The sequence below is a fragment of the Lactuca saligna genome, chromosome 6 (genome assembly GCF_052625555.1).
Source record: "Lactuca saligna cultivar CGN05327 chromosome 6, ASM5262555v1, whole genome shotgun sequence".
In the NCBI taxonomy this organism is placed as follows: Eukaryota; Viridiplantae; Streptophyta; class Magnoliopsida; order Asterales; family Asteraceae; genus Lactuca; species Lactuca saligna.
The window spans coordinates 56799770-56825596 of NC_136422.1; the positions used below are offsets into that span (position 1 = coordinate 56799770).

The 25827-nt window shown below is 34.1% G+C and overlaps 1 protein-coding gene across 1 annotated transcript; it reads left to right on the forward strand.

Annotated features, from left to right (window-relative positions):
• Positions 1–15843: 15843 nt before the first annotated feature.
• LOC145000121 (lipoxygenase 2, chloroplastic-like) lies at positions 15844–24347 on the forward strand. Its single transcript, XM_078959280.1, has 8 exons — positions 15844–16233; positions 21158–21417; positions 21493–21730; positions 21835–22152; positions 22231–22427; positions 22506–22807; positions 22899–23165; positions 23271–24347. The coding sequence occupies exons 1-8, from the start codon at positions 15873–15875 to the stop codon at positions 24028–24030; spliced, it is 2703 nt and encodes a 900-aa protein (XP_078815406.1). The 5' UTR covers positions 15844–15872; the 3' UTR covers positions 24031–24347.
• Positions 24348–25827: the final 1480 nt, after the last annotated feature.

Consider the following 25827-nt stretch of genomic DNA (forward strand, 5'->3'; position numbering starts at 1 on the left):
ACATGCTTGTTAGTATAATTATCGATCTAAATGCTATTTAATGAACTCCATAACTTGTCCTCAAGTTATGGAGTTCCAAAAGTCTTTTCCATTAAAATCATTAAAACTCATAAGTTATAGAAATGAAAGATTTTGAATAGTTTCAAAACTTGCCCTCAAGTTTTGGAATTTGTAAAGTCACTTTATAAAACATTAATTCTAAACTCTAGAATTTTAAAAGTTCAAAATTCAAACCTTATACTGTATAGTATTATAAGTTAATAATATATATGTATAAGATCAAGTCAGTCTTACCGTTAGTAGGACTCATTCACGAAGTCGGTCTATATGGGGGTATAAGGTTGTTGCCTATAAAATGACAGCTTGTTGGGTGTCCACTCTCACCCACCACTTCCTTGACTGGTAGAGGGTCGTTAGCCGAACGGGTAGGACAAAGACTATAGTTCTCATTAAAATTATAATGATAAACATAAAGTAACCAAACCTTTTTATATATTCCAAATCTTAGTTACTTTAGGAAAATGTGAAATTGATGCTAACCCATGAAATTAGACTTTTCACCTTGCTAAAGTCATTAGTGGAGCGTGTGTGGTTAACCGACACAATAACTTGGACTTAACAAGGGTGGAAAAGGGTGACTTAAGGTTTATCATGAATCGGTGGAGCGTGTGTGGTTAACCGACACATCGATTAGGTGATAAAGTTAAGAGTACCAAGTTAAATTGCAAGGTTATTCACACCTTGTTTGTGATCCTCGGTATCCCAATCACAAACTTGAAGGGAAAAATCGAGATTTAAACATGTTATTGAATTGTTCAATGAATCTCAAAAGATCTAGTAGTTTCAATCCAATTAAAACCTAATAATCTATTTCGTTTTCATGGTGGAAATTGGTAAATCGTCATTTACCTACCTTCAAATATTTTGTAGCTTGGATTATGACATCCGTCTTCCAAGTTATAAAATATTGTGTTGGGTCCTAGCCTTAGTATCTCATTTGGGTGTCTTATTAAGGATTCTATATCTAATCTAAACTTGTCTTTCTTCCTTTTCAAATGTCTTCCAACAATGTTGCTTTTGGATCAAACCCTACCGCTCCTTCTCTATCATGAACCTTTGTGGGATAGTCATCTTAGATGGAACTAATTTCAATGATTGGATTAGGAACATAAGGATGGGAATTCGTTATGAGGATAAGGAATATTTCCTCGACAAGGAGCGTAAAGTCATCGATGAGTCGTCTACTACTCCCAAGGAGATTGTTGAGTACACTAGCCATGAGAAGGATGCCACTAAGGTGTCTTGTATCATGTTGGCTACCATGACAACAGAACTCCATAAATCCTATGAAGATTTCTACCCTTATGAGATGCACCAGGACCTGATGGGAAGATACCATCAGAGTGCTCGTCATGAAAGGTATGAAATCATCACCTCCATGATAACAACAAAAATGAAGGATGAAGAGTCCATCACGGGCCACCTACAAAAAATGAAAAGATTCGTGGACCGTTTTCTAAAGTTAAATGTGAACTTTGATGAGGAGTTAGCAATAAATATCATTGTACACTCCTTACCCTCCTATTTTGATCAGTTCTGCATGACGTATCATATAAACAAGGAGGAGGTCACACTTAGCAAACTTCAAGGACTTTTGAGTACTGCTGAAAGTAGTCTCAAAGGTAAGAATGTTGTTCCCACTCCTATTATCGCCCATGTTCTGGCAATCGGGCAAGATAAAGGGAAAAAGAGGAAGACCCCTTCGAAGGGTACCAAGGGAAAGTCTCTTGATGGAACCTCTTCGATTGAAAACCAAAGGCGGTTCTGCCACTCCCTCTTCCAACCCAAAGGAAGCACAATGCTTCTATTATCAAGAAAAAGGGCACTAGAAGCGAAGTTGCCCCAAGTACTGCAGGATGTTAAGGATGGGAAAGTTAAACCCACTCATGCAGGTATTTACACTATATTGTCTAATAACTCACCACATACTAATTCTTGGGTCCTTAATACAGGGTATGGAATTCACATTTGGTCTAATTTGCGAGGCCTAAAAAGAAGTGAGGATGTGCAGCATCGAAAGATAAACATCATCATGGGGAATACAAAAGTTTCACCTGTCACCAAGATTGGAGTTTATTTTTTATTGCTTAGTAGTGGGTTAATATTAGATTTGAGTAAATGTTATTACTCGTTAGAAATGGCGAGAAATATTATTTCCTTTCATGTTTTTTACAAACAAGGATTTACTTTTTCATTTGATAATGAATGTGGTGGTATTAACGCTTTTTATAATGGTGTTTTTATTTTTATTTTAAAGCATTACCTTGTGATGGTGTATATGAAAGTGTGTCGGTTGTAAAGAACTTAGTAAATAACGTATTGCATATTGATTCTTCCACTAGTTTGGATAAGGCATCCTTGTGGCATTGTCATCTTGGACATGTCAGTTAGAAGCGTATAGGACAACTCCAAAAGGCTGGAGTCTTGGAGTCATTTGACTTAAAGTTAGATGATAGTTGTGAATCTTGTTTACTTGGAAATGTGACTAAGTCACCCTTCACTGGTACTTGTGCTAGGGGTGAAGGTTTGTTGGACCTCATACACACAAATGTGTGTGGACCCTTCAAAACTACCACAAGGGATGCTAACCGCTTCTATGTGACTTTTACCGATGATTACAGTAGATATGGTTACGTCTACTTAATCAAGCATAAGTCAGAAACCTTTGATAAATTCAAAGAGTTTAAACAAGAAGTGGAGAACCAGTTAGGCAAGACGATAAAGATGCTCCGATCCGATCGGGGTGGTGAGTATCTTAGTATCGAGTTCCTTGACTATCTTAAAGAATGTGGAATTGTTTCACAATTGACGCCTCCTTGGACACCACAGCTAAATGGTATGGCTGAGAGGCACAATCAAACCTTGTGGGACATGGTTCGTTCAATGATGAGTCGAACTTCGTTGCCAATCTCATTCTGGGGGTATGCCTTAGATACTACTACACATATCCTTAATCCAGTCCCTACCAAAAAGGTTTCCAAAACACCTCACGAGATGTGGACTGGTAAAGTTCCCACTTTAAACCACATCAAGATTTGGGGTTGTGAGGCTTTCGTAAGGCGCAAGGCTCACAACAAGTTTGGACCTCGAAGTGAGCAATGTATTTTCATCGGCTACCACATAAATCCTTTAGTTATCTCTTCTACAGACTGAGTGACAATGTTGTCGTCGTGGTGAGGAGAGGAGTATTTTGTGAGACAGATTTCATAAGACAAGGAAACAATAGAAGGCAAATTGACCTAGAAGAAATTCAAGAGTCAAGCGGTGAAGGAAGCTAAACACTAGCAATCAACTTGAGGAGGAAACTCCTGTTGAGCCGACTGATGAGTTTGTACCTCTTAGTCGTTCCACAAGATTTAGACACAGACTTGATTATTATTATGGTTTCCATATTACTGCAAAAGGTGATGCTTTTATCAGTGATAGTACAATGATAAATTTGGATGAACCTAACAACTTCAAGGAAGCCATGGCAGGCCCTGAATCTGCCGAATGGAAAGAGGCTATGGACAGCGAGATTCAATCCATGTATGACAATCAAGTTTGGAACTTTGTTGACAATCTACCGGGTTGTAAGATAGTCGGGTGCAAATGGATCTTCAAGAAGAAGACCGACATGGATGGGAATGTACACACTTATAAAGCGCATTTGGTTACGAAGGGCTTTATTCAAACTCTAGGAGTTGACTATGATGAGACCTTCCCACTAGTAGTGAAGATTAAGTCTATTGGGGTTATGTTAGCCATTGCTACATTTCATGATTATGGAATATGGAAAATGGATGTCAAAACCACTTTCCTTAATGGAAAGTTGGCTGAGGATGTTTACATAAGTCAGCTAGAGGGTTTTTTCGATGCAAAGTACCCTAATAGAGTGTGTAAGCTTTAGAAATCCATATATGGATTAAAACAAGCATTTCGTAGATAGAATCTTTGTTTTGATTAGAAAGTCAAAGAGTTTGGCTTTTCGAGGAGCGAGGATGAGTCCTATGTATATGTTAAGGCTAGTGGGAGTATATTTAGCTTTTTGGTATTGTATGTGGATGACATACTACTCATAGTAAATGACATCCCAACCTTGCAGGAGGTTAAGTCCTGGCTTAAGAAGTGTTTCGCTATGAAGGACCTTGGAGAAGATGTCTATATCCTAAGGATAAGGATATTGAGAGACAGGTGTAAGAGACTAAATAGACTTAGTCAAAGTACCTACTTGGCTAAGGTATTGAATAGGTTCAGCTTGCAAGATTCCAAGAAAGGTGACTTACCGATCCAGAGTAATGCCAAACCGAGTAAGACTCAGAGTCCAAGTACAGAGGCTGAGATAGCTGAGATGAGTTGAGTACCATATGCTTCCGTTGTAGGCTCGATCATGTATGCTATGACTTGTACTCACCCTGATGTAACCTTCACTTTGAGCATGGTCAATAGATATCAAGAGAATCCGGGCAAGGCTCACTGGACTACGGTAAAGAAAATTATCAAGTACCTGCGGAGGACTAACGACTGGGTCTTTACCCTTGGTGGGAGTGATGACTTGAGAGTAGTGAGGTATAGTGACGCTAGCTTTCAAACTGATAAGGATAATTTCCGCTCTTGATCAGGCTGGGTCTTTATTCTAAATGGAGGAGCAATTACTTGGAAAAGTTCCAAGTAGGAGACAGTAGCTGATTCAACTTGCGAATCAGAGTATATAGCAGCAAGCGAGGCAGAGAAGAAGGCAATATGGCTGAAGAACTTCATTGGAGACCTTGGAGTTGTACCAGCTATAAAGGAGCCTATGGAGATTTCCTGTAAAAACGAGAGTGTAGTTGCCTTAGCCAAGGAACCAAAGGATCATGGTAGATCCATGCACATTGACAGAAAATACCACCGCATTAGACGCCGATCAAAGGACTCCTTGTGGCAAAGAGGGTATCATCAAATGAGAACCCAACAGATCCCCTCACAAAGGGATTGTGTAGGGTTAAGCATTTACAGCATGTGAGGCGCATTGGGCTGAAGGATGATATTAGTTTTAGTAATTAGATATCTTTTGAAACTTGTAAATAGTTAAAATGTTATTGACATTTGATGTTTAAATAAAAAGATGTTTTTATTTACTAGTATGGTACTGTCTTGTGTCAATCATTTGCTATTGTTTCATTTTGCATGTTTTGACTTCCAAAATAATTATGTCATGGTATATGTTATTATTCAAACTATCCACAATCGATCATACTTTGAAAGTAGGCAATGAAATAAGACTATCACAAATTGGGTTTGTAGATTTGTCTAAATTGTATTAGACATAGTAATTGTTGTTGCAATATTCATGAGTGCTCATAAGTTCTGACTATTTGAATCAACCCACGCTCACTTGTATCACTTCATGGAATTTATCTCAAGTGATCGTGAGATGGTAATTTCATATAAGTCTTCAAACCAAGAGATATGAGTTGGTTGTACATTGATAGTACGAAAACACATCAGTAACGTGATGTTATAAAACGTGTTGTTGTGTACAATTTGATGATTAGTTAGTACAAGCATATGATTCAAAGTTTATCTATTCCTTTTAGTCCTTGGAGGATTAAAAGCGATATCTTGGGCCCCTCAATGATTTTTTTTGACCTATGTACCGGGCCCGGTCAGAACTCAATTGATGTGTTCGATTAAGTTCTATGTCAAACAAATTGGAAATCGGGAAAAAAATTACTGGATAATAAGTATGACAATGTTCCATGTATTTGTCCGGTTGATATCTTGAACATAGGATTATATGATCACTTATCTAAAATGGCACAACTTAGTTCTGCAAGACTTTGAAAGAGCTACGATTGTCGGTCGGATCTTGAAGTCGTACTTGTAGCTATAGTTATTAGACTTATCCAAGCGGGAGACTGTTGGATAAGGTGTCTAAGTCCATAACTATATTTGGAATGTATTTGACCCGATTTTGCATGGTACATTTGGGTTGCATGGCATCGGAACAATTTGGATAGACTTTTGTGAAAAGAGGATATTTATGGTTTAGTAATATATTATAAGTTCTAATATATTAATATGAATTATTTAATTAGTATTGATCAATATTTAGTTTCGAATTAATGTTGTGATCAAAAGAGACTAATTAAATAAATGGGGATTGATTTGGTAAATCATTTATTCTTATATAGTGGGCTTGTGATCTATAGTTCTTCATGATAGGGTAAACCCATGTGGTTACCCATGGATATTCCATGGAGGCTAAAACCCATGGATCATGAGGAATGTGGAAAGGCATGAGTTACATGGTGTAACCCTAATATACACACATTATATAAAGAAGCCTCATGTTAGCAAATCGGCACTTAAGTGATTCTAGTGAGGGCTAGCTGATTTTTGGTGCATATAATCTTCTTTCAATTTATTCCAATTGTTGGTGATGTTGTGTGAAGCATTTGAGGCATCACATTTAGGGTGCTAGGCTCACAAAGTCTTAAGGAATCCAAGCTATAAGAAAGGTACGTCATTCTACTAGTTTTGGTAATACATATACCCCATGATAGGCTAGTTAGGATGAAAAGCTTGGAAAATGAAAGTTTGCATTTATAATAGTGAAAACATAGATCCAAGGTTTCTAGGGTTGTATGTACACCATAGGAGTGTTAGAATGCACAAAACCCATCAAACGACGTGTCAGAGTTCAACAGTGGCTTTTGAGAGCTACGATTGCTAATTGGATTTTTAAGTCGTACTTGCATCTATAGTTATTAGACTTATCCAAGTGGGAGACTGTTGGAGTAGGTGTCTAAGCCCATAACTATATTTGGTATGTACTTGACCCGGTTGTAGCATGTTCCTTTTGGGTTGCCTTCACCAGAGCAACTTGACTGGATGATTAATGGAGAAAGAGGTTATTATAGTTTATTAATATATTATATGAATAATATTTTAAAAGAGAAATCATATTTGTTAATTAATATTGGTCAATAATTAATTAGGAAATTAGGTTTGTGATCAAAAGATATTAATTGAACCTAGGGGGACTGGAATTGCAATTATAAGATAATTGGATTTTGGGTTAATGATCCCTTAGAAAAGGGGTGTACGAAATCAAGGAGGGAAGCCCACCTTGAATTCGTCCAAGGCCTTGTTCTGGAAGGTTCCTTTGGACTGCTTAAGGCCTAAGCAATCCAATTAGGGTTTTAACTGAACCCCTAACAGCTCATCTATATAAAGGACCTTAGGGCTTCATAAATCGGACACACCTTGAACCTTAGAGATCTAGAGTCGATTTTTTGCCCCTTCCCCTCTCTCCAAAGATCATCCAACTTGCCTTGGTATTTGTGATCGATTAGAGGTATTACATTTGTGATACTAAAGCTCTCAAAGGTTGAAGATTCTTGCTACAATTAAAAGGTAATCATCTAAACTTGTTTTAGTTATTAATTTTGATTTTTATATGCCAGTATTAGGCTTATAAGCTTTGGATGATTTGCATGTACAATTATAGAAACCTAGATCCAAAGCTTTAGGGTTTGCATGTGCACCATAGGATTGATGTAATGCTTAAAACCCCATCAGATACTCCCAGTACCCTCTAAATAACGCACCAATCACATTAAAATACTTCCTAGGCTCTCCTATGATTCATCACCCCACCCTGCCATTAGTTGATGAAGAACCTCTACTAATGCTAGCCAAATACTTTATGAATATAATTTCATTCAACAAAGCTTAGATAATCCTTCGAATAAAAGAATTAACCCTACAATGATTAGAATCAAACAAGAGCTGCATAATAAGGCCAAGTCAATCACTCTAAGATTATTTAAACTTTACGGCATGTAACTTAACATATTCATGTAATAATTAACTCACATCAATATAACTCCTACAAAGCACAAAGCAAGTAGCATTCAGGTGTCGAATAATCAAAACAGTGCATCACCTAATCATGTTTTATCCAACATCTGAAATCCATACTAGCATGCAATTCTAAAAGCTCAACCAATAGACATATAACGACATCTCTCCTAGTGTTCTATCATGCAATCCAGAGCAGATCCTTAACCCTAATCTAGCATGAAATTCTCATAATATATAACATAACATCATGTATGGGTATTTTGAGAATCGTTTACTTGAGCTCGGCTGATTGCATGCATCACACCTCTTTTTCGTTATAAAAATCTCTCAGAAAATTCATTTTCTTTCAAAAAATTTACCAATTCTGCAATTTAAGTTCAGACACACCCGAGAGTGTGCCCAAATCTCTCAAACCGAGGCTCTAATACTGTTGTGGTATGAGCATTGGACTTCACACTTTCACTTGATGATTATGGCTAAGTCGAGTCTTGTAATCACAACAATGAGGAGAAAACGTCAGTCGATGTTCGAGAGGTGGTCCCGGGACGAAGCTCCGGCGGTCTAGTTAGTGTATGTTTGAGAATAAGGTGATTAGATTTTTGGATAGATAGAAGGTTATCCCTTTCTCTGGAGAAGCAGGGTCATTTTATACCTATTCTTCCCAACATACGATTCCAAACGGTGTCCTTTGTTTCATCTGGGCCGACAGGATGTGGGGGTTCCATTGGAGGATCGTGCACAACTAGTGTTCATCTAGTATTTGTGCAGAATAAATAGAGGAAGGTGTTGTGGGCGTTACATGTGTCACTTTAGGAGAAGAACAACTATGTTTTGTCCTATAATAGGCTGAAGATTGTCATCGGGAATTGGACCTGGGCGCGAGGGCGCCAAGCATGAGGTTCCTAGGGCTAGGGCAAGGGCCCGGGTATGGCGCTTGGACGGATTCACGACCATTAGCTAGGTCGTCCAAAAGATAAAAGTTATGTTATCTTTAACGTATTCCTAGTGGGATATGTTAACATATACCAACTTATAATGTCCCAAAAATTCATAGTAAAATTTTCTTTTTTAAAAACAATAAATCATACAAATGACGTGTTGCAAGCCAATCAAAGTGAATATATCATTTAAACATAAGAGTAAAAATCACAAATAGCCAATGCATAAAACTCTGGGGATGCTGTGCAGTCATGTGACATCCCCAATTTCACGGCCAGAAAAGACCGATTTATTTATGCTTAGTTTTTATAAAATCAGAGTAATCTTTTAAAGAAAACAGTTGCAGAATTTGTTCCCAAAACAAGATATGATAAAAATTTATCAAAACATTTCTCAAAGAGAATGTATTTTCATTAAATAATAAAACCTCGGGATGTCATGTTCTGATACAGACACATAAGTATAAACAGAACATACATTCATTTACTCTAGTGATTTACATCTCCTTTAATCTCTCAGTGCAAAGTAGCTTCATATCGATACCTGTGATACAATTAAACTGAGTGGGTCAAGCTTGGGAGCCTGGTGAGCATATAGGGTTTTCATCCCACAATAATACATTTATCATATTCAATTATCAAAAAATAACCCAAATACTCATTCCCATTATCTCCTTTATTTCTTAAGGATTTACCCTAAGAATCAACTATCCTCTATCCATTTATTCCTAAGGATTGACCTAAGGAATTGACACAAAGTCCACCACTGCCAACGTCCACAAATTACGACTGGTAAACACTTAGTTCAACATACTTAACAAACACCTAGTTCTAATACTCCTAGTGAACAATTAATTCAAAACATCTGGTGAATACTTAGTTCTAAAACACTTAGTGCGCACACTCAGTTCAACAATACCAAGTGAACACATAGAGTTCTAAAATACCTAATGAACACATTGAGTCCAAAAATACCAAGTGAACACATAGAGTTCTAAAATACCTAATGAACACATTGAGTCCAAAAATACCAAGTGAACACATAGAGTTCTAAAATACCTAATGAACACATTGAGTCCAAACACCAAGTGAACACATAGAGTTCTAAAATACCTAATGAACACATTGAGTCCAAACACCAAGTGAACACATAGAGTTATAAAATACCTAATGAACACATTGAGTCCAAATACCAAGTGAACACATAGAGTTCTAAAATACCTAATGAACACATTGAGTCCAAACACCAAGTGAACACATAGAGTTCAAAAATACTTATTATTTCGTCTCACATCAACTATTTCATCTACCCATGTTCTACCCAACATATTTGTAGATGCAAACACATATACAGTTTAAATATTTTAAAACATGTATAACACATTATTTCAACATTTATCTCAAGTAAACAAACAATGTATAAACACCTAGCACATACTTCATAGCAAATACTTCATATCTATGCAGTAGAAGAAAGTGAATATACACTCACGCATATAACAACAAAATATACACATAACACGTATTTTGTATAAAATACTTCGTATTTATGCGTTAGAAGAAAGTAACCACACACTCACACGTATTTCGTATAAACAACTATATATATACACATAGCACGTATTTTATAAAATACTTCATATCTATGTGTAAGATGAAAGTGACTATACACTCACACCAAACATATACTTAATACATTCAAACAATACTTGTATTATAAACGTGTTTATGAAAGGTAGTATACACTCACTTGATCAGAAGATGATCGGACAGCACTACGGCTTGTAGAAGTAGTATTCTTCGGTGAAACTGGGATCACTTCACACACCGGGTTTCTCGCGGGCAGAGCTTCGGCTCGGAAACTCTTTTCTTCTCGGGATCTTCGGTGCTTCGGGACTTGCTTCGGGTCTCTGGGTTGATACCGGGACTTCGGGGGGTTAAAATAGGGCTTAGAGGGTGTATCGGGAGTGGGAGAGAAGGGATGGAGCAACCATAGTCGGCTGGCCCTTCAAATCTATTTATAGGGCAAATTTGGCCCTTGCCACGTCGTGGGCTTGATCGTCATTGCATGCGTCATCCGAAGTTGCATCTGGGGGACTCCTGGAGCTGTCAGGAGATTTGCCACGTCGTGGCACTGCTTGCCACGTCGTGGTCTCTGACAGTTTTGGGGTTTCGCGCCCCGAACTTCAGAAATTCATAACTTTCGCATACGAACTCCGTTTTCGACGTTCTTTATATTGACGCGAAGGTGAGATTATGATCTACAACTCTCGTTTAGACTCCATTGGCTAATTTTGACCTTATTTTTAATATATTATAATTATATTACTTATATATTATTTTTAGTAGGCTGGGACAAGAAAACTCCGTACGAAATTCATAACTCCTTCATCTGAACTCCGTTTTCATCCGTCTTTCTGTCGTTGCACTACTATCAATGAGATATTCAATTCTCATTTAGATTGCTTTGGATAAATATCTCTCTAACGTAAATTCACTATTTACGTCGCGCTGTGTCGTGCAGGTTCTGTCGCGAAACTTCGACATGTCATAACTTCTTCATTATAACTCGGATTTCGGCGTTCTTTATATGCACGGAAACCTTGTGACATATACTACAACTTGGTTAAGATTAATCCTTCTAAATAATCTTCCATAAAAAGTAATTTTTGATGCTTATCGTCTCTAATTTTACTAGCCCGGATCTACAAGCGTTACAAGTCACGCCGACCCTTCCCTTTGGAACCGAAAATACCTGAAACCATAAACATAACACCATAAGCACAAAACTTAATGAGTTTCCCAAATACCACATACTATACATAGAATAATATTTGTTATGTGCTAACCATAGTCTTACAATCATTATCATGCCATGAGCTGTATCATAGTATTTTCTTGCCAAGCTAGAGGCCAAATCACATGGGTTAAGGAACGCTATGTTAGGGATCAGATATAATCTTAACCATTTAGTCCGAAATTTTTTTGATGTGTTTTTTTCGGAGCTAAACTTTAATTAATCTATGGAGTTGTTACAAAAAAACTCCAATGATAGGCCATATTTGTGAGTGTGTGGATGTATATGAGCCCCATACATATATCACATCATTGAGGTTCTTTTAAGACCTTCTTGTATACCTTTCGCGAAGGTTGTTCATGGCCACGTTGGTAGCACACGACAACCGTGTACACCATCGCATGTGGTGCATATGGTACAACTCATTAAAACCCGACCAAAAATCAGTTTATTCATTACAACTTAGGGGTGGGTTGGACCGAACCAGATCAGACTGATTTTTGGACTGAACCGGTTTTGCAAAAGTAGGTGGAATTTAGATTATATCTATTGAGCTCAATCCAGGAGTCCAGGAGCTGTCCGGTCCGGTTTCCAGTCCAGGGTCCAAATGCTCAACTCTAAAATGCAGGACGACAATCGTTTTTCTTCTACCTTATTTTTTTATTGCAAAAATGTTGGTCGCTCGTGATAGATGGAATCTGAGGCAGAAAGAAATAGTGGTAAATTACCATGATACACTCGAGATGGCTTAAGATCCATTTGATCTATATTTCAAGAAGTAGTTGATTAGATAATGGACCCCTCCTATCAATTAGTATAAATTGACGAGTAAATTCGAGAAATGATCAAAAAGAGGAGGTTGTTTGATGAAAATAACCAAGGAAAAACACATTTCAGAAAATGACCAAAGGATCCACAAAGCACCCTCTGCGGATCTATTAAGTCCTCTGTGGATTTGCTACACCTCTACAGAATTGAGTTTTTTTTAAGTTTTTTAATTTTTTTTTCTTCATTTTTTTGCGTTAATTTTAGTTTATTAATATTTTTTTTTAAATATACTAACACGTTATGTGATTATTATGTAAAAAGATTGAGAAAAAAAAGTTTTTTTTTTTTTTTCGTTTTTTTGCGTTAATTTTAGTTTATTAATATAATTTATTTTTAAATACACTAATATAATTTTTTTTAATGAGGTTTAACTCGGGGGATCCATTAAAGGTTAAAAATAATGAACTTATGTTTAATCCGCAGAGCACCCTCTGCGGATTCATTAAAGACTCTGCGGAATCTTTGTTTTCTGATTTTATTTTAATTTTTTTTTTCGTTTTTTCGTTTTCTTTGCGTTCATTTTCGTTTATTAATATATTTTTTTAAATACACTAATAGCTTATGTGATTATATAAAAAATTTGACAAAAAAAGTTAAAAATAATGAATTTATGTTTAATAGCAGTCCACAGAACTGTTTGGGAATCCATAGAGCTGTTATCAACAGATCAGTGTACATATGTATTCTCTTCTTGAAATCACCTCTGCGGATTAGTGTACACTTCTGCATAAGGGAATACGCAGAACTGTTAGAGAATAAAAGAATGACTAACAAACAGCTCTGCGGATTACCAAACAATTTTGCGGAATAAGTAATATAGAATCACTTTACCATGTGTATCCTTTTATCGATTTTGTATCCTTTAATCCTCATATTTTTCGTCATAATGACTTCCATACCATGGAACGCTAATGACAACCTCCGTCTAACTCGTGCATATATTAATATCCACGAGACCACTAAGGTAAATGATCCAAGTTATTGGATCCATTTAACTTATGCCTTCAACGTTGACCTTCAAAAAATATGAAATATTTGTATAATTTTAATTAGGTTATTTATATGCACCGATTTGTATTACATTATTATGTATTTGATTTGTATTAGGTTATTTACGAAACAGTTGAGTTAACTTCTACTTTATTCCATAAAACATAAAATACAAAACAGTACAAATAGATTGAAAACATACATCATTAGCAAACGTATAACATAAAATAATTCATTATTTTTAACATTTTTTTGTCAAACTTTTTACATAATAATCACATAACGTATTATTGTATTTTAAAAAATATAAATTTTTAACCTTTTTTGTCAAATTTGTTTACATAATAATCACATAACGTATTAGTACATTTAAAAAAAATTATATTAATAAACTAAAATTAACACAAAAAAAACGAAAAAAAAAACTTTTTTTTCTCAATATTTTTACATAATAATCACATAACGTATTAATATATTAAAAAAATTAATATTAATAAACTAAAATTAACGCAAAAAAATGAAAAAAAAAAAAAAAACTCAATTTCGTAGAGGTGTAGCAAATCCGCTGAGAACTTAATAGATCCATAGAGGGTGCTCTACGGATCATTCGATCATTTTCTGGAATGTGTTTTACCTTGGTTATTTTCTTCAAACCAACCATCTTTTTGGTTATTTCTCGAATTTTCTCTATCTTAATGGTATAAATATCATTCGCTGATTATTATATTTTAATAATATTAATAGCATATTTCAAGTTATTATTATATAACAATATAAAAATGGAAAATTCTATCAAGTATTATTATTATGAAATTAATCAACGTTGGTCATCATGATAGATATGCTAAAGAATTTAAACTTCCATTAAGTAATCTTAAGACTAAGACTAGTATATATATTATTCTATATATTTTTTGTTTCTATCTATTTTTCTATATATTTGATCAAGACAAGTTTTAAAATTAAGAGATATGACTAATTAAGAGTAATTAATAGTCTCCAATCCAAATTATTTTGTAAGAGCAAGAAGATGAGTACGAAAAATATATTGCATGATATTTAACTTTTCAACTTAAAACCAATATAGCTCTCAAATACATGCATGAAAGATACGAGGAACTAGAGTTTGGAATTAGCTCTACAGATTTATTTATTTATTTAATTTTTTTTTTTTTTTTTTTTTGGAATCTAACAATTCTATTAAGTAAAAGAAAGGAGCTCCACCTAGTAAGCAACTAGGAAAAGAGGAAAAGAAATTAACTTCTACACATAGTGGCAACCTCGTGTGTTGGCCGGGATACCAGACCACCACTTGAATTCCCGTCGTTAGTGTTTATTTATTTATTTATTTATTTATCATGATTATTTATTAGGTGCAACGTCGTAAAATATGAGTGTTATTACTATTTTAGATATGTTCAGAATTTTTTTGATGCCACCAATACTCAAACTTTCTACGTCCGCTACTGTTTATACATACAAATGTGATTTTGAGGTCACTGAGAACTTAAGGAGAGATCAAAGCTGATCTTGTTATAAAACTTATGAATTTGTGGCGTGATAAGAGCAAGAGTTGTTAAGATCGGGATCCTATGTAGAAACGTTTTTGGGTTTGCAAGATCGAGTTCGTAAGATCGAAATCGGGATTCTAAGATCCCACAAAATAAAACATAATTTCAACTTATAATTTTAAGACATGAAAAATATATAAAACATTTAGTTTTCCATCAAAACTAATAAAAATTTCAAAATATTAATCACAACTCATAGTACAAAGGATAAATTATAAACTGGAAAAGGGAAAAAGGCATAAAGTGGCCGGTAAATTTTATTTTTTATTATTTTCAAAAAGAAAAAAAAAATCAAGGGAATATATGATTAGATCGGATTCCGATTCTACGATCCTACTTAGATCTTACCTACGATCCTACCACAAATACGATTCGTATACAATGTATATTGTTTTTCATATCTAGGATCGTAGTATCGTACAAAACCATCCTATTTTTGTAATTAAAATTGAAATTAACAAACCTATTTTTGAAAGAGTTTTCCCAAACTCTACTATTTATGAACAAAAAACATCTTTTTCTTATATGGTATGGACATGGCTGGTCACAAAAAATGCAATATTTTGTCAACATGTTTTTCATTAGGAGATCATCAGTTTTTTTATTATAAATAACACCTAACTATTTTATTTTATTCAAAAAAAATAATCTCATCTTTTTTTTATATATAGTATGGACATGGCGAGTCACAATAATTACTATCAAACAAAAACTAAATTCAATATTTTATCAACATATTTCGATTATACTAGACAATCTCATGAAAGTAGCGCAAGGATTTTAGTATAAATAGGTGCCATTCCAACCCAAAAATACACAACCAAGAGTGAGTAACGTGAGAAGGAAACATAAGAAACCATGTTGAATTCTCAGATCAACCAAACTCACTCTCTCAGCAACCTACTCCCACTGCATAACCCCTTTATCGCTGGTAATGCCACCACCCATTCCTCCTCCTCCGCCTACTCCCCCGCCATTCTCCGCCAGCCAGCCAACACCACGAAATCCAATGCCACTCGCACTGGATCCACCTCAGCTGGCAAAATAAAAGCCATAACAATTCCGTTTTTTACCAAGACCACCGTCAAGGGTGTCATCACCATCCAACCAACCATTAGCTCTGCCATCGCCGGAGTAGGTATTGGCGGAGTTGCTGATGGTGTTTCTGATCTTCTAGGGAGGTCCTTCTTGCTCGAGCTTGTTTCCAATGACCTTGATTGTACGTACACCAGCTTTCTTACTTTCTAGTTATATTGCGTGATTTCAAAATCAAAGTAAGATATGTATAATTGGTAATTGTATATATTTAAGGCATAGGTCTTATTATAACAAATTTTCGTGTAAGATATATATAGTTATTTTTGTTCTAATTAAAAACTTGAAAATATGACAAAAATGGGATTTACCATAATTGCAACGTCAATTATTACACTTTCTACCGCATATTCAAACACTTTATTTACTTGAACCAAATTTAGTATAATTAAGAGAAATTAAAAAGACAAAATTGCAAAAATGGTTTCTATAATTTTGGACACCTTATGCGGATTTCGTCTATATGTCGTTAAATTTACAGTATGATTGTTAAATTTTTTAAAATGATTATTATACCCTCAATGATCATTTCTGCAATTGAGTTTTTTTTACCAAATCATATGGTCCATTTCTACATATCTTCTTTTTAATTTTATTGAAGTATTATATATTAGTTTTTTTAATTGATTTTTAAAATTTTATTCTATTGGATTAATTCTTTTTATTGAATTATTATATATTAATAAATATTAATTTTAATATATAATATTTAATATATTAACAATATTATTTTATTGGAACCACGATTTCTTTTAATTATTATTTTTATTTCCTTTTTATCGGATTAAATCTTTTTATTGGATTATTATATATTAATAAGTATTATATATATATATATATATATATATATATATATATATATATATATATATATATATATATATATTAATGAATATTACTTTATAGGATTATTAACTTCTTTTAATTAATTTTTTTAATTTCTATTGTATTAATTATTTTTTGTTAGATCGAGTTTGAAACACATTGTGGATAAACCACAACTTTTGGACCGAGTAATAATAGTGGTGTTATCCAAAATATGTTATCATCCGGAATGCCCATTCCGGACGAAGTGGTTACTTTTGATAAAAAAAAAAATGGTTATTTTCTTCAAATACTCATTAGAATTTTGTTAAATTACTTAATTTATCGTTTATTAATGTACAATAATCCAAATAAATATTAAAAAAAATTATAAATATCAATAGTCCAATAAAATAATATTCATTAATATATTACTATTAAATATTTAAAATAATATTTATTTACATATAACAAATCAAAAAAAGAATTAATATAATAAAAAAGTTATAATAAAGAAATTAACTAAATGAAATTAATCCAACAAAATTTCAAGAACAAGGCCTAAAAACTCACCTCCTCTAATTTATTTTAAATATATGAGAGATAATATATTTTGGACAACACCAACACTATCACCTAGTCTGAAAATTATGATTTTGTTCAAAATATGTCTCGAAACTCGGTCCAAAAAAAATTAATACAATAGAAATTAAAAAAATAATTGAAAGAAGTTAATAATCCCATAAAGTTATATTCGTTAATAAATATAAATATTTAATATTAAAAACAATATTTATTAATATATAATGATCCAATAAAAAATAATTAATCTAATAAAAATATTAAAAAAGAATTAATTAAAAGAAATCAATACTCAAATAAGATAATACTTTTAATATATTAAACACTATATATATTAAAAATAATATTTATTAATATATATTAATCTAATAAAAAGAATTTTAAAAATCAATTAAAAAAACTAATATATAAAACTTCAATAAAGTTAAAAAGAAGATATGCAAAAATGAGAAATGGTTCTTATGGTTTAGTAAAAAGACTCAATTGCTGATATGATCCCTGAGGGTAAAATAGTAATTTTAAAAAAGTTAACAATTAATCTGTTAAAGTTAATGACATAGGAACCAAATCCGCAAAATGTATTAAAAATTGGACCACTGATGCACCACTAAACATTTTTGGACCAAAATCGCACAATTTTGACAACCATAGAGACCATTTTTGCAATTTATCCAATTAAAAATCCTCCTATATTTTATTCATATTATCCTTGTATCTATACTAAATGGTGACAAGTGGACTAAAATATTATCAATTTCATTAAATACGTCATTAAATATGACACATGTTAACATTTGATTTAGTAAGAAGATAAGCAAGAATAAAATATAGGAGAATATTTAATTTTTCAATATATATATTTTTTTGAAACGACAAACTATCTTATTCCTATCTAATCTTAAACACCACTTATATCTTCTAATGAGATTTGAACTCATGACCTCTAATTGGAGAGAATCATTCCTTACCTTTAGAGCAAAAACCCTTTTTTTTCTCAATAATTAATTAAATATTATATTATCAAGTTTTCTTAAGTATTACTGATTTACGTGATGTCGATTTTTGGGATTTTTAAAGATAAGTGTAAAACCTTTCTACTTTTGTTTTTATAAAACTTCCACTTAATGTTAATTTAATAACAGTTTTACTTAAACTAATCAATCTAAAATTCTTTCCAAAGATATCCATCAATTGAAGAAGTCAAACTCTTGGATATCACTCGTTAACACTAGGCCAAAGACCTTTTGGTATAAATTTTTTTACTTAGTGGACGAGTCGTTAATTGCATTGTATTGATACATATATAAATTATATTTTTACCGTACAAAATATTATAAATGATTAATCAAACCCGAGGGTTTTGTGATGTGTTTTTAAGATATATGTAAAGATTGAAATTATTTCTCCAAAATATATAAGCATTTAGTAGACCGTATTGCACCAATATTATATACAGTACTAACAATTCCCTGAGTCTGAGGCTCGATTAGAATGGACATGTACGAAAAAACCGATTTCGATACCATGTAAGATCTATATGTAGCCCAAGATTTTCTTGTGAAAAAATTTCTTACCAAAATAAAGATACTTCAATTTATATAAACATTTACTAGTCCTTGTTGAAAGGATATGAGATACTTAACAATGCTTATTCCATAGTTAAGCTTACATTAATATATATTTTAAGATATAGTATATTCATTTAACATTTAATTTATAGAAATAAAGATAATAACTTACACCAAATACTAATTTGTAGCAGTCAAATATACGAAAAAATTAATTTGATCCCGATTTATTCTGTTATACTTTTATATTCGTAAATGTTCTTATAGTTATCTTTCTACCAATGACAATTAAAGAAATTTTCAAAGGAGAAAAATTCTACAAAAATTTATCACTAAATATTATCCTATAAAAAAGATGCTTGAAGATAAGGTATACATTTACGAAATCATTTTCGTTCTTTTAATAATGTCAGTTTTCCCTACATTGAAATTTGTGATATTGAAATTTGTGATAGGAATAATTTATACACGTAATCTTCTTAACTATCTTCTGTTTTTCGCCACATTTGAGATTTTATGTTCCCCACTTACAAACAGATAAAAAAAATGGGTCGGTTAAAACGATATTCTATTTTATCATTTCAAATATTTTTATTAGTTTAAATTGTATTGTTTTTCAAAAAAAATAATGATTATATGTAACTTTTTATAAAAATGATTATAGAGTATCTTATTAGCAACATCCTAAAAAAAACCTCTAAACTTTATATATTCTAATCTATGATAACTTTTGATAATCCTTTTATTTATTTCTATTTTAATAAATAAATAAGTTGAACTTTTTATTAGGGCTGTGCAAGAAACCGCACAAACCGTCCGCACCACACCAAACCGCACCGCATAATGCGGTTTAGAATTTTGCGGTGCGATTTGCAGTTCATCATTTTATCAAACCGCACCATGCGGTGTGGTTTGCGGTTTGTATTTATAAAACTGCGGTTCAAACCGCACCGCACCGCATGTTATATATATATATATATATATATATATATATATATATATATATATATATATATATATATATATATACTTTTTTTTTTCTTTTTTTTGTTATAACTTCAAATCACGATTTAGAAATGATGTATATAAATATATTTCTTACAATAACCAAATATTTATAACGTAACATTAAATCACTATTAGATAAAGATCTCATGGTTTACAAGAATATATCAATTATAACGACAATATAAAGCAATAACAATGATACTTACAAAACTATAGTAACATGAGTCACAATTTATTAAAAACGATTTAACTCGAAAATTATATTTGTTTTTATAAAATGAAATCAATCATTTTTTTTAACCCGGTCAGGTTTTTGGTTTATTGATAGATTTAATGTTAAACAACTCATCAAACCGCACAAACCGCAACTAAACCGCATAAACTACTCGCATCAAACCGCACCGCATCATGCGATTTTGAACATTTGTGGTGCGGTTTATGGTTTCTAAAATATTCAAACCACATATGTGGTGCGGTTTGCGGTTTTGACTCGAAACCGCACCAAACCGCACCGCGCACACCCCTACTTTTTATATCATAATAACTTTTAATTAATATTATATATCATATATAATGTTATTTGTCAATTTATTAATTATTATTTTAAAATTTTAAATTTTAAATTTTCTATTTTAATTACATTAAATTAATAATTATATTTTCATTTTAAATTTCAAATTTTAAAATTTTTAATTCTAGATATATTAACTTAATAATAATAGATTAAAAAAATAAAATAAAACTTGATGCAAATTATAAGATGACTTCATTTATTTATTTAAATCAATAATTATAATTTTATATAAATAAAAAATAAATCTTAAATAATAATTTATTTAAAATAATTAATTAATACTTTTAATTTTTTAATATGAAAACTTAAATAACTTTATAACCGTTATTCTCACGTGTTATATACTATTTAAAAAATAAGAAATTAAAAATCCTCCTACATTTTATTCGGACATTTTATTACATTTGATATAAAATAAACCGAAATTTATTGGGAGATAATGAAAGGTTAAAGATAATTTTTATTTACATATTACAATATGGAATAAAAACCGGAGTTGATTTGTAATACAGCAAAAGGCAAGCAGAAGACAGTGAAGGCGTATGCAAGATACGACGCATTAGATTTTGACATTAACATCTACACATACAAATGCGATTTTGATGTCCCTGAGGATTTTGGTGAAATCGGAGCTATTCTTGTGGAAAATGAATACAGCAAGAAGATGTTCTTCAAGAAGATTGTTCTTAACAACAATATCACCTTCACCTGTGAATCTTGGGTTGCTTCCAAGTATGATAACCCCGACAAGAGAATCTTCTTCACCGACAAGGTTAATCTCACACTAATTTACCTCCTTTAATTGTTTTAGTAGCCATTGTTCTGATTAATCTGTTTGTAATTCTAGTCTTATCTTCCATCGGAAACGCCAGAAGGCCTAAAGTCATTGAGAGAGAAAGATATGGAATCTCTTCGTGGGAATGGGCAAGGAGAGCGTAAATCTTCTGATAGAATTTACGATTATGATGTTTACGACGACCTTGGAGCACCTGATCTAAGCTTAAGTTTAGCTCGGCCGGTGCTCGGCGCCAACGATCATCCTTATCCTAGGCGGTGTCGTACTGGTCGGCCAATGTCTACAAAAGGTACATCACATTAACTCTTTCAGAACTGCTTGAATTCCTGTAAATTACATATAAGAATAGGGTTTGGAATATGAATAAATACGAAAAGCAATATGTGTTCACAGATCCATTATCGGAGACGAGAACTTTGCTCCCGTTTTATGTCCCTAGCGATGAAGATTTCTCAGAGATAAAGGAGGTGAACTTTGGAGCGAGAGCATTGTATTCTGTACTCCATGCGGTGGTACCTACTCTAGACGCCATTATAACAGACAAAGACAAAGGGTTTCCTTTATTCAGAACCATAGATATGCTCTACGATCAAGGTGTTAATGTTCCTCCTCCTGACAATGGACTTAAAACTGTTTTGCCTAGACTTGTCAAAAGCGCTGTTGATACCGCAGACGCCGTGATCCAATTCGAGACCCCTGAAACTATCGATCGTAAGCTTTGATCGTTTTAACTCGTTTGTTATTTTAGTTTTTGGGTTTTGTATATATTGATTGTTGTTCTTATCGTAGGTGACACGTTCTCGTGGTTTCGTGATGAGGAATTTTGTCGACAAATGCTTGCGGGTCTCAATCCATATAGCATACAGTTGGTGACGGAGTGGCCATTGATGAGTAAACTGGATCCTCAAGTTTATGGGCCACAGGAATCAGCAATCACGAAGGAGATTGTCGAGCAAGAAATCAAAGGTTTCATGACTCTTGAGCAGGTAATTAATTCAAAACAGAAGATGGAAACTTAATGGCTTTTTAGTGAAAATAATTCATTACAATCGTGTTTTTTGTAGGCTTTGGCTGAAAAGAAACTGTTCATGTTGGATTACAATGATCTACTACTTCCATACGTCAACAAAACAAGAGAGCTTAATGGGACAACTCTTTATGGTTCAAGAACTTTAATGTTTCTTACTCCCACCGGAACTTTGAGGCCACTAGCCATTGAGTTGACCCGACCACCATCCGACGACAAGCCACAGTGGAAGCATGTGTACACTCCCGCCTGGGATGCCACCGGAGCTTGGCTATGGAAGATGGCTAAGGCTCAAGTCCTCTCTCATGATTCTGCTTATCACCAACTTGTCAGCCATTGGTGGGTCCCCTTACTTTACATGTTTTTGTGTTTTTCAATCGAAGTATTGAATTAATGATTTGGTTTTGGATGTTTTTGTTTGTTATTGTAGGCTAAGAACTCATTGTGTGATGGAGCCTTACATAATTGCTACCAATCGTCATCTTAGCCAAATGCATCCAATCCGGCGACTACTTCTACCTCATTTCCGATACACCATGCAGATCAATGCTTTAGCTCGTCTTGCTCTCATTAACGCCGGTGGTATCATAGAGTCGACATTCTCTCCCGGGAAATATTCCATGCAAATTTGCTCGGATGCATATGATCAACTATGGCGTTTTGATCACGAGTCGCTTCCAGCCGACTTAATTAGCAGGTATATACCCTTTATGCATGCATGCAGTTTTCTTTTCTTCTGTTAACATAAAATAATCAATGTTTTTGCATGACATAATATCTCTGGTTATGTTGTATCTTATAGAGGCATGGCTGTTGAAGATCCAAATTCACCACATGGTGTAAAACTAACGATCGAGGACTACCCATATGCAAATGACGGTTTACTCCTTTGGGATGCGATCAAACAATGGGCTACGTCATACGTCAACCATTATTACCCAAAAGCGAGTCTAGTAGAATCTGATGTAGAGCTTACACAATGGTGGGATGAAATTCGAACAGTTGGACATGGAGATAAGAAAGACGAACCATGGTGGCCACAACTCAAAACCCAAGAAGATTTGATCGGAATCGTTTCAACGATCATGTGGGTGGGCTCCGGACACCATTCAGCTGTCAACTTTGGACAATATGATTTCGCCGGTTACTTCCCGAACAGGCCAACGATTGCCAGAACCAAGATGCCTAACGAAGACCCAACAGAAGAAGAGTGGCAGTCGTTCATAAAGAGACCTGAAGATGCTTTGTTGAAATGTTTCCCTTCCCAAATCCAAGCTACCACAGTCATGTCTGTTCTTGATGTTTTATCAAGTCACTCACCGGACGAGGAGTATATCGGTGCATATATAGAGCCGGCATGGGCGGCGGAGCCGGCTATTAAGGCGGCGTTTGAGGAGTTCCGAGGAAGTTTGGAAAAGCTGGAAGGAATCATAGACTCGAGGAACGTCGATCCCAAATTGCACAACCGAAGTGGTGCAGGGTTGGTTCCGTACCAACTCCTCAAGCCATTTTCCGGTCCCGGGGTGACCGGAAGAGGTGTTCCGAACAGCATCTCAATCTAGTTCCGTATGTCGTCCTCCAGAATAAGTTTTCAAGATCTATGGTCCAATGGGTCTTTGTGATAATAAGGTTATAATCCATATTTTTTGTTTGTTTTATTGCGATCGATTTCAAATGAATTCATGTTGTGGAACTTGTTATCACCAGCCTAGAGAAGTGAGCCTAGAACAGATCAAGTAGGCTGAGTTGTTTAATGCCATCTTCTAATATTAAGAAGATATGGCACTACTAGCTAGTTACCAACACTAATTGTTGGGATTGTAAAATCTAATTAAAAGAAGCTTTGTTCTACAAATAAAAGCTAAGTTTTCGTTTTTCATTTCCGAAATATTGATATATTTGCGGAAAAAATATCTAATATTAAAAAATAACTAGTTTAAGTTTTCTTATCGCAACTATTAAACAAATGAATTTCCGGTGATAAATAGTGCAAATGGGTTACTGGGTGTTTATCTGTCGAGAGAGGTTTGGTGCTTGTGAATGCCTCACCTACAAAAGAATTCAATTTAAAAAACAGGTATTAGGCAAGGAGATCCGAACCCGTCTTTTCTTTTCGTTATTGCAATGGTAGCATTAAATGTTTGTATGAAGATATGTTGGGGTGAGAATGGCCCAGTCTAAGTGATGTGTAAGGAAGGTGTAACGTCCCGTTCTTGGTACGCATTTAAAACATTATTTTTCTTCTTATTTTAGAAGCTATTCGACGAGTCAGTAGTCCTAACTCGTCGAGTAGCAACGGGTCAGCACGTGAAGCTGGTGTGGCGACTCAGCGAGTCCGCCAGTCTGGATGAAACCCTAATTTTCACAGTGTGTACCCTATTTAAATGTCATTATAGCCCCAAACCAGCCTCCTTCACCTCTCAGAGACATATTTCCGAAACCCTAGCCTCCTTGAAGTGTGTGTGAGTGATCTTTGCCCTTGTTGAGCAAGAAGAAAGAGAAGGTTGAAGAACTCAAGGAAGAAGAAGTAGATCCATATTACACTCCTCTTTGACGATCCTTTCTGGTAATAAAGCTCTTATCTTGCTTATTGTATTAATAGATCTAGGTTGTCCCTAAATTGATGGTTTTGAGCTCAAAAACCCTAAATACCTAGTGATGAAGCTTTGTAATCGATCCATATCTCGGATCTAGCCTCTCTTGAACTCCAAAAGCTCAAGAAGGCCACCTTTTGTCAGCCATGGCCTTGTTCTAGTCAAGTAACCTCCCATAATAGCCAAGTTTGAATGTTTTTGCTTCATTGCCTCTTAGATACATGTAAAGTTAGCAACTTTATGTGTTCAGATAGTCCAAGAAACCCAGATCTATGTATTGGATGCACCAAACCCATTAAAAGCGACTGAATAGAAGTTGCATGCAAAGGACTCGGTGAGTCGTTCTTCTGAATCGGGGAGTCAGGATGCGAGTCCTTGATTCTCGGTTCAGTAGTAGCAAATTTGTTTAAAGAGTGGAGTAAGGACTCAGTGAGCTAAGTCATGGAGCTGAGTGTAGAGGGACTCGACGAGTCTACGCCCTGACTCGGCGAGTCCAAGGCAATCTCCTTACCCGTAATACCAAACTCGACGAGTTGTTCATACAACTCGGCGAGTCACAGTCTAGACGTGTTCATATGATGAAGGTAAACTCGACGAGTTGATCATACAACTCGACAAGTTGGGTGAAGGTTGGCACGATAGCAATAAGGAAGGGGAACTCGTTGTCACACCCCAAAACCGAGAACGGCGGAAACGTTTTGGGGCGGAGGACGTCATGTACAGTATCACAACAATGAATAGTAGTAAACAAGCAACAACATCATC

Bases quoted from the DNA above. Each gene is read 5' to 3' on its own strand.
- LOC145000121 (XM_078959280.1), top strand. From the start codon at position 15,873: ATGTTGAATTCTCAGATCAACCAAACTCACTCTCTCAGCAACCTACTC. The intron at 22,428-22,505 runs GTAATTAATTCA...TGTTTTTTGTAG, and splicing joins GTTTCATGACTCTTGAGCAG to GCTTTGGCTGAAAAGAAACT. The intron at 22,808-22,898 runs GTGGGTCCCCTT...TTGTTATTGTAG, and splicing joins CACCAACTTGTCAGCCATTG to GCTAAGAACTCATTGTGTGA.